The sequence below is a fragment of the Cariama cristata genome, unplaced genomic scaffold (assembly GCF_000690535.1).
Source record: "Cariama cristata isolate BGI_N322 unplaced genomic scaffold, ASM69053v1 scaffold15264, whole genome shotgun sequence".
NCBI classification, from domain to species: domain Eukaryota; kingdom Metazoa; phylum Chordata; class Aves; order Cariamiformes; family Cariamidae; genus Cariama; species Cariama cristata.
The window spans coordinates 4370-23294 of record NW_009614810.1 but is presented as its reverse complement, the minus strand read 5'-3'; the positions used below and the strand labels follow the sequence as shown (position 1 = coordinate 23294).

The following is an 18925-nucleotide window of genomic DNA, read 5'->3' as shown; positions in this document are numbered from 1 at the left end:
AGAAAACGAGTAAGCTTGTTTGTTCAGTTGCAGAAGCCTTGGCGCAAGGGGAAGGCGGGGGCCATCAGAAAGCCTACAACCGAGGAGTCGTACCAGTTGCTCATCTTACGTCAGTTCCAGCATCTAAGCCTTTGTTTAGCACTGATCCAACCAAATGATGGCAGTGAAGAGGTGGTTCTGGGATGGAAATGTTTAAATCTTTTGAGTAAGAACAAAGAATTAAAATACACTGATTGCTAGTTTTGACTGGAGATTTTTAAAAGTTTGTAGTGCTTTTTGCTTGTGTAGTTTAGGTCCCATTATCTTCTCTTGCCTCTGTCCCGTAGTTATTTTTCCCTTTTAAAAATGAAAAAGACAAAAAAGTTAATTAAGAAGGTATTCTATGTAGGATTTTTTATTTATTTTTGTGATATCAGTTTAAATCACTGTAGAGATGCCCCATAATAAATTTAAATACTGAGATAAGGGTTTTTGAGTATGACGGGGACAGTTTTTGATTTTTTTTTTCAAACATTTATCTACCTCACTCTTATTTTTTTATATGTGTGTATATAAAAAAAAAAATACATCTCACATTTCTCAGCAGCCAACAAATGCCGTTGATACTGGTAACCTCTCACTCCATATACCACATGCTCTAGGTTCTGGAGGGGAACAGTCACTGCCTGTCACAAAAGGTCACTTCAGAATATTTGCCTCAATTCCAAGGAGTTTCACCAATTTTTTTGTTCAGATTCATTATTGTGAGGAGAAATCCAAGAGTTGTCTGACTTAGAGTGACCGTTCTTTAAGGAAGCGTGAAGGCTTTTTAACGTGCGCTCACGGCAGTCCTCAGGTCAGTGACAAAATGCTGCCTGCTCAGATGAGGCGAGACGTGGCTGACCTGATACGAGGACTTCAGATTTGGGCTAAGTTGTTCCTGCCAGTTTTTCCTCAGATGCCACAGGCACCAAAAAGACAATTTGGCTGAATCGGCACCTAAAAATAAATTGGCTTATACAGCAACAGCATTGCTTTCTTGACCAAAAAAAAAAACAGTGAAAAAACCTGACGCAGGCTGCCTGATGATACAACTACATCAAGTTTACAGCTTTGGATCTTTGCTGCTTCAGTTTGATGAGAGCACTGATTATTTTTTTTTATTATTTTTTTTTTTCAAAACTAACATTGAATTGATTTCTTTTAACGTGCCAGTAAAATTCAGTTCCCTTTTCTTCCCCCGTTTACATGCTTCATAACTGTGGATTCTGATGGACCAGCCATCAAATTTTAACTGCCCTCTGACAGCGTGTAACTGGTTTACAAGCACACAGGACTAACGCAAGCTTGCCATCAACTTGATGTATAATGTTTCCCTTTTTCCAACTCTGGCAGCTGTTCGTACAGGTGTTGGTTGTGGTATCTGAATAATGCGGTGCTTGGCTGCTTCGAGTTGTACGCGGCCTCTTGAATACACAGTGCTGTGGTTACGTCTGATGGAGTTTGTCTTTGGAGGGAGCGTTTTCTTTCTAGTTCTGAGAAACCAGTAAAATTTAAAGTTTTTACTAGGTTGTTTTGGTTTTCCCTTTTTTTATTAGGTTGCGGTGACCTTTTGGCGCAGTGGCTGTTCCCCTCTCTTGCACATATTGATTACCACAACTGGAGATCCTCAGATCTTTCAGCTGGCTAGGAGGGTTTTGTTAAAACTGTCCAAGTTACTGGTTTTTATAATTGTACGTAGGTGGTTTTAAAATGCATTAGGAAGAAACACTAATGACGTAGCACCCATCATGATAAGCATTTCGAAAAGCACTTCAGTAGAAGACAGTCGCGTGACATCGCGTACGCATGCGCGATGACAGTCAGCTCTCCTGGACCAAACCACCTTCATGATACCATTGCGTTCTGTGTTTGCAATTCAAGCTTAATTCCCTTTTTGTTCTGTTTGTTTCCATAGCTTTTTTGTTGTTGTGTTTTGTGCATTTTGAATAGCTTTATTCACATGGGTTTTTCATGCAGACTTCCCTTGGACAGTAAATCAAGTTGTTTGTGCATGTGAACAACTGAGAATTAATGTTGGCTTGACAGAGTCATAATATGGTTTGTAATGTTGTTCTTCCCTGAGACCACTGGCTTGTCTGGTATGGAAAATTTATTCAGAACTTCAGCTATGTTTGAATAAAGTTAAAGTAATCCAGTTTGTTTATAAATTAAAAACAAAAGCCCACCCAGCCCTGAAAACCAGCATTTTGACAAATGGTACCAAGATGTTTTAATGCAGTAGGATAACAAGTGGGCATCGCTGCGGGGAGCAGGCGGCTTTGATTTTAGTGCTGGGCCATTGTTCTCACCTGACTCGCATTTAAAAGCTGCTCAGCGGCACCGAAGGTGGTTTGGTCGCAAAGGAATGCGGCTCCCCCGTAAAGGCGGACGTGTCGGCTGCGTGGTACTAAATGCGATGCTCCTTCGGGGGAGCGATAAACTAGATGCAGAAGCCGAGCGTGATGGAAAGCGTGAGGCCAGCCTGTGTGCACCAAGTCTTTCTCGGCGCGATGCCTCTGCTCCTTAAAGCTGGCTCTAAGTGATGTCTGATTCTAGGCCTGTTCGCACTGATGCTCCTCCTGGTCTTTAAAAATAAAGGAAAGAAAGCCCAGTTTGCCCAGGATGACTGGTCGCCAGCGGGAACTGCTCTCAGGTCCTCTGGCAACTGCTGAGGGGTGCTCGGTACAATCCGAGTCTAAGTGAACAACTCTCCTATTGTTGGTATAACTCCATACATATATATCTATATATACATATATGTATCTGCATATGTATATCTATAATATAGATATATATATATTTAAACCCTTTTCATTCCATTAGTACAAGTAACACTTGTTTCCTGTTATTCTTATTTTGTTTGTTAACAGTGTATTTAATCACTGGGCTGAACAACAGTGGAGGAAGGTGCAAAGGATCCGCTCCTTACTAACCAGTGATAAAAGCCAGATATTGCAACTTAACCCACGAGTAGTTGTGCAGACAAGAATTTAAGAATGATGTGTAGAAACGACAGTAGTGGCCAGGGGTGCTGAAGATACAGAACTATAAATAGGCAGGAGGGCTTTGAAGGATGCCTCGGTTCCGAAACTGGTTGCTCGGAGACGATGAACAGCCTCTGAAATAGAGCGCAGCCAGGGAGATCGGAATTGGGGAGTGTTTGTGTGGAGACGCGTGAAAACAAAGGATACAGAAATGGGGGTTTACAAAGACACGGGGCTTGGCAGAAGTTTGAGGTAGTTTCCTGAGCTTCACGTGTGGGACAGCAGCAGAGCTCAGGTATCACAACTCTGATCGTTGGTACTTGTAAATAAACCTCTGGACTTTCCAGCTGAAGTGGTAAACTCCTTACCCGGAGTTTAACGGTTGTTATCGTTGGTCTGTATGAATCGGTCTCAACTTAGAGTTGGTCTGTTTTGCAAGTACCTTAAGACTATCACTAGTTTGTGTGTGTGCATATGCGTGTGTGCTCATCTTTTTTTTTTCTTTTTTTTTTTGTATGTGTTTTGTTGATTAGTAATCCATTAGCATTTTCAATAGGGCTTTAAGTCCAGTAGATTACGGGTAGTCAGTTGACAAAGATCTGGTTTACAAGAACTAATTAAATGTTTCATTGCATTTTGTAAGTACATAGAATAATTTTATAAAATGTTTGTAGTTTATAAATGCCTAAAATATAATTTAAGGGCACTTCTCTGTGTCTGTGTATGGGTGTGTCTGTATGTGATCAGGTTTTTTTGATGGTACCAGTTTACTAGCTAGCTTTACAATATGCCAAAAAGGATCGCTAACTTGTCCAATTCATGGCGTGTCCCTCTCCCCCTACCCGCCCAAGCTTTGTGTCCCAGTATACAGCAAATGAGTAAAGAAGTTGGGGAAATGTTCTGTATCTTCAGTATCCTGGTCTTCCAGAGCCCTCTGGTTGGGGTGGGATCATCTTAACTGGTCATTTCACTTTGCTGTCTCGGGCAGTTAACTCAATGGATTACAAGAACCTCACTGGTCGGGGAAACAGAACGGGTTTTGCTGCTACCCAGTCTCACTCAGGCCGTTCAGTACCTGCTTCACGGCGGCCGTGTGGTTTGAAGGATGCGACTGCGTAAGAGAAAGAGGGAAGACGGTTTTCATAATTGCCGTTGAGGAACTAGTTGCAGATTCCTTATCACTTTAAAAGTTCGTATGCAGCCTCTAAAGACGCTGAGCACCATTTGAAGCTTTGTTGAAAGGAGCAAGGCAGGGTCCCTATTTATTTTTATTTAAGAGTATTGAAGATCCCTTCCCCCTCACTCCCCCCCAAATTTGACTGACCGCATTGCTGAAGGGTTAGGATGATTTAGATACTGTTTAAAAAAAATCAGCTCTTCTGTTTTCTGAACCAGTGAGGTTTGAGATGAAAGGATTGGCCAGAGTTTGTCTACCTCTGGGACAAATACAAAACTAGAAAGTGCTAAGGAATGGATGCAGTTGCAAATACCACATTTTCTGATTTTTCTGGTTTAAAATTTTTTAAGAGAAAATTAAACAATAACATGGCCAATTTATTACATAAAAAGACTTGCTGTGTATAAATTATTCCTAAAGAAATTCCTGTGTTTATATTAAAATGAATCAGTAGATTAAAAAAAAATTTCAAAATGTTTTTGTATATTCTGTTGTAAGAATTTATTCCTGTTATTGCGATATACTCGGGATTCTTTACATTATGAAAAGAAGAAACTTTGTCTATTTTGAATGGCTGAAGCTAAGGCTCCTTTAGTTTCTCTTACTCTGCTTTTTTCTAGTAGTTTCAGTACTACATGATTTAAGTTAAATAAAAGAATTCTGTATGCATTTGGCTGTTTCTGAGTTTGTTGCTTTTTATGTGAAGCGAGTACAGGTTAGAAAACTCAGAGTAAATCTCTGTTTTTCTTCTGCCCTTTTCGACTGCATTTAACTGAACTAGTCTGAAGAAATCTTAGTAGAGGTCAGTACTCCCACTGTGTTGCATTCAAATCAAAAGTATTTCCATCCAGTGACACTGAGCTTGTGGACCCTTTCTCCATGGGACTTGGGACTCCTCTCTGGCAGTAGGTAGTTCTCCCTCAAATAAGGTAACCCTTTTTATTTATTTATGTATTTGAGGAAAACCTCCTTCCTTACCCTCACAGCAGTCCATAGGCGAGGCATTCAGCCATCCAGCATGTGCTTACCGGTTTTCTGTAACAGTCATTGGAAGAGACAGTGGGAAGAAAACCAGCATTGGTTTGGCATTTCTGGTTCCTCTGCCTCTTGTCATCAAAACGTTGACTGAAATAAGGCACGATGGTGGCCCGAAAACTTCATCAGCGGTATGTGCTGTTAGGCTTGTCTGTTGTCCTTTGTACTGATGGGATGCTTGAGGAATGGGCTTTTGTTTCCCTAGGGAAATCCCAGGTTTCCAGATCAATCTGCTGCTGTCCTCTTCTAGTGACCATTTTTGAAAAATAGGTGCTAATTTTGTCTCATCGCTGTCTGGCGTGGTACTAGCATGTGCTGACGTTCCCTGTGTGCTGAAGGGGAAGTGCTGTAAACCTCTGTCATACCCAGCTTTCATGGCGCAGTCCTCCTGTATGTAGCGCTGTTTGAGCTGTGGAGGAGTCTGGCTTGGCTGGGGGGAAGCACAGAAATGATCTGTCTCTCTCCGATTCCAGGTTCTACAGTTGGGGATCTCATTTGCTTCCTGTAAGTAACATCATGTGGCACAGCACAGTGCTTCGACAACTGCCTTTCCTGGGACAAGTTAGCTTTTTGATTTTACTGTCCCAAGTGCCTGAAGAGCTGTGACCTGTTCTACTGAAAGGCTGTTGTGCTGGTGCTGTGCTCTGTGGAAGGGTTACGGTGTTTTCCTTTGGGACAGGCACCGGGCATTTGGGGTAAGCGGTGATTTCGAGCAGTTGAAACCCAAATTACTAATAGCACTACAGTTCCTGCTAGCTTCCAGCTTGTTGTTGACTTCCTTTTAAGTCACCCTGGGTTTGTAGTCCATTTCTGATGTGGAAACCAGCATTTTAGAGCAGGGCACTAAGAGATAATTATAAAACCTCACATAACAGGATCCCTACGTATGTGGTTTTCCCCCATACTCACATTTTTTGTGGTGGCACTTTGTGTGGCTGAACCATCTCTGGACTTGGACAGGGGCTGAGGGGGAAGTCTGTTACATCCATCCGATGCTGAATGTCCTTACGGCTGTGAGCATCCATCCTAGTTCAGCAAGTCTTTATTCCTGTCTTTCTAACCATCAGAACTAGGATTAAGCATCTAAAATGTTCTAAATCCAGTTTCACGCCTTCAGAAATCTGAAGCAACCTTATCGTTGTTAGCAATACAGACTGCCAATTGTTTGTTTTTTCTCAAGCTTTTTACACCAAAGAGAGATCTAAAAGGTTGTTTGAGTTTTGTAAGGAAATTTCACTGAGAATAACATGGAATATCAAATACTTGATAGAAGTTTTTAAAATAATCTTTAGATTTGCTTCATTTCAAAGAGAGAAGGAATTGCCTTCTAAGAAATCCTCTTTTTTTTCTTACATGATCCGTCTTACTCTCTTTCTTCCCCACACTGTTTTAACATTTCTAAGATAATTGTCTGTAATGCTTTTCCGAGAAAGTCTGCCGTTACCGAGTTCGATAATGGAGGCACATGGATGAAAGCTGCTCTTCCATTGCCATAATACAGAGAAGTGTAGTAGGTGTAATCACAGATATACCTGCAATATTCAGAACAAAACAAACCCAGAAACTTGAATTAAGGAACAGTAAACTTTGATTAAATTTAAATATTCTTTAAGTAGCCAAACTAGATCTGGTTTATGAGATTACTGAAAACATATTTGCTTAGTGAATAAAGGAAATGCTGAAATAAACCAAGTTTGAGAAACAAATGTTCCTTATCTGATGGTTTGGTTTCCCAGACACCTATCCAGAAGGAACTTCAAATAAAAAAATCATCAGACATGGCTTCTATAAGCTACGTGAGATGTGAAAGGTTAACACACTCTGCTGGAAACTACAACTATGCCATTCTAGTAGATTACTTCAACACAGTTTTTTTGTGTAAGTTATACGATCTCACCATCTAGAGAGGGGGTTTGTTTTTTTTTTTTCTTATCACCCTACCTTTTAACTTGCAGGTGCAAATCCTGAACTTAAGGGCCAAAATTAGGTGATTGTTTTTTTTTTAAAATGAGATCATTTTCCATTTTCTGTGTTTTCCTTTTGAATGAAGAAAACTAACTTAACAGAAAATTGCTTCCGTACTACTGACACACATAATGAGATCACAGACATCGTTCTAAAGGTACCTGTAACTGCTCTGTTGTGCAGTGTAGGTATTCACATTTTGTATCTCTCTCAATTGGGAACATAGATTAAAATCTGCTACTAGTCAGTATTGCTTTCAGACTCTCTTAATAGCTCAGCTTTACTGGGGTTGTTAATCACGGGGTGTGCTACGTTGAAATGTTTCACTTGGAATTTACAAATCCATGGAAAAATATCTACTGGCTGTAGTTTTTCATGAAAGTTGCTTTACATAAAATTTAAATTTATCCCAGTTTCATACTTGTGCCCTTCTGAAGACTTTGCTTCAAAGTGATTTTGGTTGGAGGAAAAGTCGTTGCAAAGATTCTTCAAGGTTAAATGAGCTGATTGAGTTACTTCTGCTTTTACTGTGCGACCCCGATATGCAATGTTTACCTTCCGGCATCTCTGGAAAAGATGATATCAATCCCTTCCACTGAAATGTTTTTCCAGAGAGTCTTCATATTAATTGTAGATTCAATCTTTTCCGGGCCATCTAACATGCAACAGCCACCTTCTGGCTGAAAACCACAAGCATCCATCTCTTGGTAGCCTTTGTTCTTCCCACACTGCTCGAGGATGATGATTGCTTTGGCAGATGAAGCCAGCCCAACGTGAACAGTAAGCTGGTTTTTTCCCACCAGAGTGAATAACAGGAAATTAAAAAGGAGAGCTGTTTTTTAAAAACATGCAACAGTGCCAAGCATCATGTGACATACTAGCTTCAAGGTAGGGAGTCTTGCTGTAGCTCATGCCTAAAGAAAACTTCCATAAGAGATTATAAATGAGAACAAAATTATGCTTTAGTTTGTTTTTATTGTGGCTAGTGAGCTCAGGACTTCAGAGCTGCTGTACCTTTTTTGCAGTTTATGGTGGTTTGGGTTTTTTTCCCTCTTTGTTCAGCATGCAGTTATGCTATTTACATGGCACGAGGTTAAAACAGCATGCTAATTGTTGTGTGCTCCAACTTTCAGTTTAAAACCTTTATCACAGTTTTAACAGTCACTTTCCAGAGCTGTCTGATGCAGAAATTGTGCAATACTCTTTTGGAGATCTTTTTAATGATCCACTCGGAATAATAATATTCATAAATGAAGGGGAAAATTTGTGTAACTTTCTAATTACTCACCAGTGGCTGAAGAGTTGTCCATATCTTGAAGACATGCTCCTTTGCTTTTTGGTAAACCACTGGCAGCTGCATGATACGGAGATCTATGTTTTTACCGAGGCCTCTCTTGGACAGCTCCTGTGTTTACAAAAAAGCCACCATGGACTTGTAAGAGCATTGGATTTCTGACTGTGATAAAGAAATCAGGCTGATCTAACGGAGAAAACATCTGGAAGAGCAATGCAATGCTGTCTAAGCCTGTGGTTCCTAAGCACTGGTCTGCAGTGCCATTCGTTTTCTGGTAGCTCCCCCTTTTTTAACTGGAGGAGACTAAAATGTGCTAAACAATTTCCTTGTGTAATGTCCCTGTGGAGCCACTGTTGTGTTTTCCAAAGGGATGCTCAGTCTCCAATGGGTAGGAGTGGTTATTGCTTAGAGACCGGGCTGTGGGGAACCATGAAATACAGGATCTCTCAGAAAAGGTCCACGCTTGCAAGCATCTCAGTAGGATTTGATACAGCTAAGAGGTGTTCCTCTGAAAGATCTAGTAGATCAACAAACCTGCGCTATCAAGAGACACAAATGAAGGAAAGTTCACATCTGCTGTCCTGAAGTGGTTCAGGTAAGCTTTGCTGGAGGTGACTGTCAACATGAGGAAGGTCGCATTTAGAACGGGTTTCATTTCTTTTTTGGTCTAGAATATGTTTCTCTAGTAAAAGGAAATGTCACTTATTGGGATGTTATTTCTCTTGTTATTTACGTAGAGTTGAATTTCCACATGGGACCTTTTCCCAAAGGAAACAAAAATTATGCCCAGAATTGAGGTGAAAGAAAGAAAGGCACCCTTCAAAGCAGCAAGTTGGCCAGATGGTTGGAAGATAGTCTGGAGAATAAACGTCACGTGGAAATGACTTGAAATTATGTTGTCAGTGGAACAGGGCTAACAAGGCATAAGCCTCTAAGTAGAAGGTTGGCGGATGCAATGGCAGGATGCAGAAGGAATGCATCTGAGGCAGAAAGCTTTGTCCCAGAAAAGTAAAATGGTAGTTGAAAACCCCTGTTGCACTTGAGTAGACCACTACCAAAGGCGGGTACAGATGAAGTTTCTAAAGGGGGGGCACAGGCAAAAAGTCAGCAGCAGACATATTTGATTAGTCCAGGAAACTTGTAACTTTTTATTACATGTCATTGTCTTCTCAAGCTTTCTTTTCTCACTAAGGATACTCGTGCGGATGAGGCTCATGGTTCTAAGCTGTGCTAACTGGGAAATCTGCCCTTCAACACTGGCTTCCTATATAAACTGCTCCAATTTTCTTGTCAGCGGAAGCATTGATTAGCTGTGCTCAATAAACTATTTAACACAAGCAAGGAAACAATGCCTGCAGGGAAGTAAACACATTTAGAGAACAGTGCCAGCCTTTTTTCCTCTGGGCGCTGACAGCCTTTGAGAGACCATTGCATCATCTTGCTTAAGAATGCTGTACTGTGTCTTAACTTCCAAAAAAGAAAGCCCCAGCTGGTTCACAATTAGCATTTTCTTTTCTAAAGCATCTTTAATTTTAACATTTAATGAGATTCTTCCTTTTTAACTGTAAGGCTTAGGGGACTTGACTACCCGTAACTTTGGTACAGAATGTGGAAACCCTCAGCAAGTTGTTAGGCTGGTCTCCTCTCGTGCTCTCTGGATTGACATTCTGTTGTCACCATTTGTCATGGGAGAAACATGCAGAAATACTTTTGTGCAGGACAAAACCAGAAAGCTGGCCATTAGCAAAGGGCTGAGAATTTGTGTCAAAAGAACATAGTTTGCTATGCCCTAAGCAATTTCAGCATGATGTCAATAATGTGTATTACTCTGTTGTCTAAGAATGCTAACCGTGGGCTTACACCCCATTAGACCAGATGTTGTGCAAACATGGAACAAAAAAAAAAAGGGTTGTTCCTTGTCTCAGCCAAGTCTTGGCCTTAACCAAAACCATTTTTGCATTTAAGGTGAGAGACTGAGGATGGTTAGAGGAGGATGACTGCATCTGGAAACTAGAGCTCACACTGGTGAGTTAATTCAGTAAACAAGTGCCTGTCTTTTGTAGTTGAAACAGCAAAGGAAACTTCAAAGGAGGACAGAAGTTTTGGAGGACTTTTTTGTGGGAAAAGGGGTTCAAAAGAAAGCACGAAGATTCATTGTTGGGAAGTTCTAAAAGGGAAATGAAATCCAGCATTATCAGCTGATGACCTTGAGTTGGTGCCGAGTTGTGGTCATAGTCCTGGTCCACTGGAGTTTACACACGTGGTGTTACACAGCCCTCCCTGAAGAGCAGTGATTTGCACAGAACAGTTGTGCCGGGATGCGGTGGTTGTGTGTCACACAGGGTTTTGGAAGCATCTTGATCTTTTAGAAAACTTCAGAAAATTTCACTGAGTTTTCCTGAGTTTTCACTGATTTGGGTTGCCAGGAAAGAGGGAGAAGGGCAGGGGGCTGCATGTGTTAATTTTGTGAGCCTGATTCAAAAAGGCTTGTGTTGGCGCAGAAAGAAAACCAGAAGTTATCAGTTGACTCAGTCTGCAAGTATGTTGCAAACAAGGTTTTTTTGGTGGTTGTTTGGTGGGGTTTTTTTGTTGTTGTTGGGTTTTTCAGGTTAGTTTTTGTTTGTGGGTTGGTTGGTTTGTTTTTTTTTCCCCCAATCCTGCAGATGATACCTTTTTAAAGCTTTAGGGATGTAAGAAAGTTCCAGAACAGAAATGAAGGCACTAAATAGCAATGTCTTCTTAGTTTCACAGATGATTAAACTAAAGCAGAGTGAGAAAGACAGAGAGATTAAATGACAAATTTCCAAAGCCCACGTGGTCAGTGGCACGATGAAAAACTGCACTCAGAGATCTGATCCTCATCTCCTGATAGCAAACATAGTTCCCAGAAGCAGTTGGAAATGTGACCTGTTCTTTGCGTTAACAGTTTAATTACTATGAATGTTGTCACTCAACTTACATTTGTGCCCTATTAACTGGGGACTTTGACCTTGATGGTGGACTGCCCTGATAAGTTATTTAGCCGCCAAGTTGCAGACCAGAGTTTCTGGAGGACACACAGGAACAGGGTCAGAGCAAGGGTTATTGGGTGGGACCATCAGTCTGTAATAGGGAATAAATAATTCAGGGGATCTGGGATTCTGAGAGTCCCAGGTGGTGCTGAAGAACTAATACATCGTGGTAACTCAATGTGATCTGTCAGCAAATGAGGAGTAAATACTTACTTGGTGGTGTTTTCCTTTAGAGAGAATGTCCTGCGCTTCCTGAGTTAAGTGCTGCTGGCGGAGCTTTCGTGCGTATTTTAGAAGGGTATTTCAGGTGAATGGAGTTATGAGAACCATGAGAAACTTAGTGAGACAGGTTTCTAAAAGAGAAGCTGACTTTCTAGTGCTAGACAACCATGTTGGGCCATGTGACAGTGTCTATAAAAGCTCTGAAGCTTTTCTCAATGACCCTGAATTGACAGGTTCACCTGTACTTTCAGATCCATTTGACTATCCTTTTCCCTGAACACTTGAGGGCTGCTTGCTAAGGAATGAGAACTCCGTGGATGCAATTCTGATGAATGCCTTGCGTGTGAGTCGTCTTGTGGTGTGATGAGAACTTGGGTTCATATGAAAACAACAGAGTACTCCTCACATTCTTGGAAAATTATATCTTCATGTTATAAAACTGGCAATGCGGGACAATGCACTGCTACATAGCATCAATAACAAATCCAAAAGTTCAGAAAAAATACTCTTTCTAAACCAGCAGAAATAGAGATTTGGAGAGTTTTATTAACATTTATCATCCGATTCCTGGGGATTTCAGAAAATTGAAATTGGCTTATTCACCAAAAAGGTAGTAGTAAATAGTTAATTTGCAAGAGAAAACAGTATCACGCAACCATTTTTCTGAGTGCCCGATGGGGGCGTAGAAGGGATGCAACTATCAGAACGGGTTGTGTGCTCTTGCATCAATCTCTGATCCTCCCTATGGGAAGAAAAGAGGTTCAGCAAAACAGCTGATCCCATCAGCAAGGCAGAGTGCAGCAGCATCTTACAGAGAAGCTGGTAACAGGGATTTTGAGGAAGCAGCTGGCTGTAAGTGCAAGTATTGCTCACAGAAGTGAAGCCATTGCTCTTCAGCAGATTCTGTTTCAAAAAGCATGGAGGGCAAGGCTATGCTTTGAGAATTAGGACCCTGAAACTCCTGTTACACATATTTTTACAGGATTTTGGATGCTTTTGGTGTGAGGATGCTTCTGGGATGTGAACTTTTAAGATTACATGTATCAGCGTTAAAACATCACTGAAGGTGCCATGGTATCCAGGCTTTTGCTAAGAATGCAGTTCATTTTGAGCTAGTAATTAGGGTAGTTCTGGACAATGCTACAGAGGCATTAAGCCTGAATGACCATGTTTAGTAGCTCTGGTCTGGCTGCTCAGTACTTTCTTGAGGATGAGTTTGAGTGTACTCTTGCTTGCTTCTCAGAGAAGAGACTTGGCAGGAGGGCTTTAGTGATCCATACAGGAACTCCAAGCCAAGACAGGGTTATTTCCAGATGTAAATACTAAATTTTGCTATCTTGAATATATGTGCGTAAGCTTCCTGAAGACCATAGGGCTACTCTTGTGAACAAGGCCAATGGAACAATACCATGAGATTGCTATTTAGCATGGAGAAGCCTATCAAAATTCAAAGTACTTCCAGATTTGCAGCAAATTTGCCTCGATTAACCACTTTTGCCAGGGAATAGGAAACCAAAGCAGCATCCCCAGTATGCATACAAATTAATTCCACATAGAGGGTATCACATCAGAGGGAAATGGACTTGTTCTCCATACACAAGGACTGACATCTGTTTTATTATGGAATGCTGTAGCCCTCGGTATATAATTTCCTGGCGTAGCCAGCACATGGCATTGCTACAGAAAACTCATCAGTGCATTTTCACTTTAGGCTGTTTTGCTTGCAGATAAAGAACATGTTTTATTTTCATCCAGAAGACTATGATCTTGCACCCAAAATTAGAACCAATCAGGAAATAATGAGGAAGAACATTGTCAACTGACAAATATTTGTGGTTTAGGACACACATCAACTTGAAGTTAAGATAATTTATGGGTCTCCTGTGATGACTGGGGTGTGGAAAGGTATCACAGAAGTATTTTTGTTTCTTGTTAGCCTACAGAGATAACATCCCTCATGACTTTGAGTGAATAATAGATTTATTCTAACACCAAGTTGCACTCAGCATTCTTCACCTAACAGTGCTAGAATAGAAAGTATGTATGGGTTGGTGGAGTTGCTATAGCTTTGGTCTCTGGAAAAATGTACTGGCTCCTTGGTTTCCAATTGTCTTGGCTTGACTGCACTTCATTTTCAAGACACATCTTCAGCAGCTGTCACCAAAACTTGTGATTAAACATTATAGTCCTGTAGAGTCATTATCTTTCTATCTCTAATACTTCCTTACTTCAGTGTCCGGAAGAATTTAAATATTTATGGGCTTATTTCAGTCTCCATAGTAGAACATAGTCCCCTCAGTTCTTTTATATGTCTTGCTTTCCATTTTTACTAGTAGGTATCTGTCATTTTTTGCAGATATTGGACCAAGCTTCCAATTCAGTTTTGCTATCTTGACTGTTCCCCAACTAGTTTCAGCTTTCATTGTGTTAACCTTCTTGCTACCTTAGAATTGCTAAGAACTTGTGAGAAAGACCCTCTCAAAATACCTCTATTCATAAATACCTTACGACAGTAACTGAACTCAAGGAAAGGCCATTGTCCGTGCTAGCAAGAATGAATGAACCTTGCAGGTGACTTGTACACATACTCAGCAAATCTCTGCAGCTGTTCCTACTGTTTGAACATATATACTATGACCTTCCACACTTTAGATTGAGCTAGAGTACTAAAGTACCAAACTAGTAAATTATTTCATTGTAGCAGACATACTCTTACGTACAATGGTTGGGTATTTATTATGTAAGACTTACTTAAAGACAGGAGTTATGTTATTGTTGGAACTTAGATAATATTTTAAAAACAAGTAATCCTGTTCTGAAAAATAATCTATTTGTGGAAATTTTTGGTGTGTCCCAAGAAACGTGGGTTCACACAAACAATAATTTGAAAATAAACAATTGTAACAGAAAAGTTTATGCTGAATGCCAGGAATCCAAACAATGTCTTTGTATCACCCAGCTAAATTTGTTCTAGTACACATACTTAGGAAACAAGCTGGAATTTTCAAGACTCCATCTTAGACCTGTTACTGCTAGTCAAGGTGTATGGAGGGGGAAGAAATCTGAATGACCTTGTTTTCAATTTTAACTGTAGACTTCACTGTCGTTTCAAAGTGGAAGCCAAAGCTGAAATGTGAAAACATACTTAGAATCGGCATGTTTAGGTGTTGTATTCCTGAAGTAGGTAGAAAGAACTCAATAGCCTACACTTGCATCAGAAGGAAATCACCTCACACAGACATGATAAAATGAGCTGTGGTATGAGATGACCTGTTTACTGAAGACAGAGATAACCCGTGGCTTATGCATTATTTGCAGAAAAGGCACCCTGGGTAAAAAATAGCCTTTTTAAGAATCAAGAATAATATTTTGAAAAGTGCTTAAATAGCACAAAAAAGTCTTGCATATAAAATAATGTTTCACTTCTTAATTATCCTCTTTCTTCCATATTGGGAGTGGGCTCCATGAGGCACAATTCTGTTTAATGAGTCATGAGAAATAACTTTTTTGAAGGGAATGGAAAGCCTGAAAACAGTTTGTATTGGGATCTCCACAAAATATACCACCTCCCTCCCTTTCTTTTTATGCTTACCTTCACTGCTTCCCAGCTAGAATTAACCAGGTATTGTCTAAAGGGACCAAAACCTGAAAAGAAAGAAAGGTGCTTTTAACCTATGCTTGCTCTGCAATTGTAGATTAGGTGCCAACTTGATGTGTGTCCTAAATCACAAATATTTGTCAGTTGACAATGTTCTTCCTCATTATTTCCTGATTGGTTCTAATTTTGGGTGCAAGATCATAGTCTTCTGGATGAAAATAAAACATGTTCTTTATCTTATGTTTTTGCTTAAGGAGGTTGAGTTTTTTAGATAGGATTTAGCCTTTATAACACTTAAGGGAATACTATTTTCATGTTTTCTATGCACTGATACAAGAACTAATCCTGCAAACTTCATTCATCAAGGCTTACTTATGAGATAACCTTAACTGAAGCTGGTAAATGTACTGGAGCCAATAGGACAGATCATGTAAATAATAATTTTACGCAGGGATCATCACTCATAGAAATACCATTACTAAAAGATCTGGTGTTAAATACTCCCAAGTCACAGTCAACATACCATTCTTACTGTTAAAGCTCATGAAGATGAAGATATCCATATTTAATGAAAATGTTTGAAAGAGTAAAATATTATTTAATTTATAATTTTTTTTTAACCCCAGGTAACAAAAACTTAAGTTTTCTGTCAGGGAAAATGTGCTTTTTGTGGTGCTGGGCAAAATCTCTTCCTTTACATTTTCCCCATAGGAAAACAGAGAAGGAAAGGGAAAAGGACTCTTTGAATCCGAAGTACTACATTTAATTTTATGCATCCTTTTTTGTGAAAGACTTTTTTAAAATAAAAAGGAAAAAGCCTAATTTTGAGATAGATGGGCATTTTGTGTGACAAAGTTTTCTGGAAAACTCCCACTATCTTTATTAATCTCAATTACTGTTCTCAATCCAGAGTGTTGCCAAGTCTTAGATACTGGGCGGCAGGAAAATGAGTCTGTGAAATGGTTTTAATGCTATAACTCTTAAATAATTAAAAATCCTTAAATGGACATACAAATACTTGACAGCATATGATTGGTATTTTGCACAGTGAAAGATACTTGTATGTGGGGACAATTAAGCCTAAATGCAGGCTTATGACAACTTAATTAATGCTAGACTTTAAGCATTTCTTAATTCCTTAATACTTATTTCATAACTGCTCAATCTTTTCTCTTTAACATTATGAAAAGCCTAATGGTGCTAATATTTTTGACACTCTTCTCCCTGGGTTTAAGTTTGTGCTATGGGGAGGGAACAAGGGAAATAGTACTCATTTCACATTAACAGGGAACATAAAACCTCACTAGTCCCACTCCGCTTTCAGAGCAAAATTAGGGTGACACCTACTCCATTTTGAAGCTGTAATTGTTATGGATGTTTGTGTACCTGTGTGCGCAGAACTGCAGAATTATAATACAGTTATTAAATAGCTCACAATGAAATACATGTATCTCAGTGGTGGCCGTAAGAAACTACTGCTTAGGATAAAATTGTTCTATGAAAAGAAATGACTACATGTAAGAGAGTTTTGCAGAACTGAAATACCTGCAACAAATTGGAGAGCTAACTGGCTGAATATCATTAAGCACTGTATAATAAACTGGGCTCACTGCCAGCAGGTTTGCATTATGAGCAGGTGAAAACATGACAGAGGCATGCTGTGATAATCTCTGTAATAGCTTCAAGATGCACCTGTGTCTTTAATGGGATGCACTACTCTAACACTATTTGAACAAGTAGATTTCTGCACTTAAATCGCTATCTAAGGGGAAGAAAAAACTAATAGGGTGCTAAGAATTGTGCCCATCAAGGGTACGTGCCATAAATATCAAAGGAGAGAACCAGATTGTCAGCCTTTTAAGAGGTTAGCAAACACCTCTTGCTCTATCCTGCCCTCACATTCAGCTCAACTGCAGATACATCTAGAGCAAGCCAAACTAGTTCTGCCCATCTTGCAGCTATTAAAAAAAAAAAGTGTTTAATTGAAAACAGCAAGATGCAAATCTCTTTGATGTAGCTTCAACCTCGTTCCTATGTCCTCAGATGATCTGCAGAGGCAAATTATCTGGCAACTCACATGTCAAGTTATGTGTAATGATTGCCTTTAGGTGAGCCAGTGGCAACAAGAGGAACAGCAAGTAGCAGCATTCCTGAAGAGCTTTAACCTTTTAAAGCTCAGAAGCCTCTAGCTGGTGGTTCTGCCACACTGATTCAGCAGTAGTTATAGCCAGCAAGAGAAACTCCAAATTTGGTCCTTTGTGCTGCGTGTTCAGGCATGCTCCTTTGGTATGTTTGAATTTAATGGTCTAGTTTAGCAGTGATGAGGCAGCATCTCTGTTTAAATCTCCCTTACCTTGCCATGAAACTGAGACCCTGAAACTTGCCATGTGTTGCTCTAATTCTGGATGCTGACTATGTGACATTGTGATGCAACCTGGTTTTCTTGCTTCAGAGCTCCTTTCGGGTAAGCTTTATCTAATACTAGCCTTCACTGCCTTGAGCTATGTGGTTTGGATCAGAGAGAATGTCAACAAAGATTAAAACATGGAGAGAATGAACAACAAACCAAACTGGATGGCAGTAAAGAGGGCAGACTGCAGTCTGTTTCCTCTGACATGCATCTGATTTTTCTTAGGAAGGCACAGCAGCAAGTTATTTTCCATTTGGAATTGTTAGTCTGACCATTTGCTACTGTTTTTCCCTCCAGGGAACTGTTTACGACACAGATCGAGCATGTGTGCATACCATCTCTAGCTAAAAGCAGAATAAAATAAAAATCTTACCAGTTACAACCACAGTGCTGGAATTTGAATCCATGAAATCTGTGCTCCAGAAGGTGAAATCTTGTTGTCTTTCAGTTCCAGACAGTATTATAATTCATGTATCTGTGGCAAATTTCTTCATTTGGGGCGCTTTTTTCCCTTCAACTTGTGATGTGTCTGGATTCACATGACAGGGATGATTTGTGATTCATGTAACTTTCAAAGCAAAATTGTTATGCCCCTGTATTAAAGATAGAAGGCTGACTGACCGGCTGACTGACTGGGACTGCCCCAAAATTCTTTTCCTTTCTTCAGGCACGCAATAGTATTTAGGAGGAACAGGAAAGGCTTAACAAAACTTCTTGCAAAATATCCAGCAATATTTTTCATCGGAAACCTGTTTATGTGCAAGTAAACAGAAAATTAGTTGAATCAATTTTATTAGATCTCTGTGGATATTCTATTATTAGCACAGTTGTCATTCACTTTAATCATGAGGAGTGACCTAACTACAAAAACGTATCTGTCCATTTCCACTGTTCTTAAACTTTTTCTTACCGACTTAAAAAACTCAGGGACAACTTTGTGTTCCTCTTCATAGCAGTTATGCAATTTACTAATTTTGATCTTTATCTTGTGCTCTTTATAAGAGAGTCCAAGCACCTTACACTTTTAAAGCCTAACACCGATAGGAAAACGTGTGTATTTGCTAAACCAAAACATTTACTCAGTAATATCCTTGGATAGGTAACATGTTAAAAAAATCTCACTCCAACTTGCAAGGTCAAAGGAACTCTAGAAGCTGGGTCATAGCTTGCCGAAACTGGCCAGTTTAATAGCTGGTCCATCTTCATTA

At 39.8% G+C, this 18925-nt stretch overlaps 1 protein-coding gene across 1 annotated transcript; it reads right to left on the bottom strand.

The window, feature by feature from the left end:
• Positions 1 to 6580: 6580 nt before the first annotated feature.
• LOC104161222 (pyroglutamyl-peptidase 1-like protein) lies at positions 6581 to 18124 on the bottom strand. The gene is made up of 5 exons (XM_009699572.1): positions 18091 to 18124; positions 15302 to 15354; positions 8471 to 8587; positions 7738 to 7967; positions 6581 to 6749 (listed from the first exon to the last, which is right to left on the bottom strand). Exons 1-5 carry the CDS (start codon positions 18122 to 18124, stop codon positions 6581 to 6583), a joined length of 603 nt encoding a protein of 200 aa, XP_009697874.1.
• Positions 18125 to 18925: the final 801 nt, after the last annotated feature.

Bases quoted from the DNA above. Each gene is read 5' to 3' on its own strand.
- LOC104161222 (XM_009699572.1), bottom strand. From the start codon at position 18,124: ATGGATTCAAATTCCAGCACTGTGGTTGTAACTG. The intron at 8,588-15,301 runs GTAAGCATAAAA...TTGTAAACACAG, and splicing joins CTAGCTGGGAAGCAGTGAAG to GAGCTGTCCAAGAGAGGCCT. The intron at 7,968-8,470 runs GTGAGTAATTAG...GGAAAAAACCAG, and splicing joins GGACAACTCTTCAGCCACTG to CTTACTGTTCACGTTGGGCT.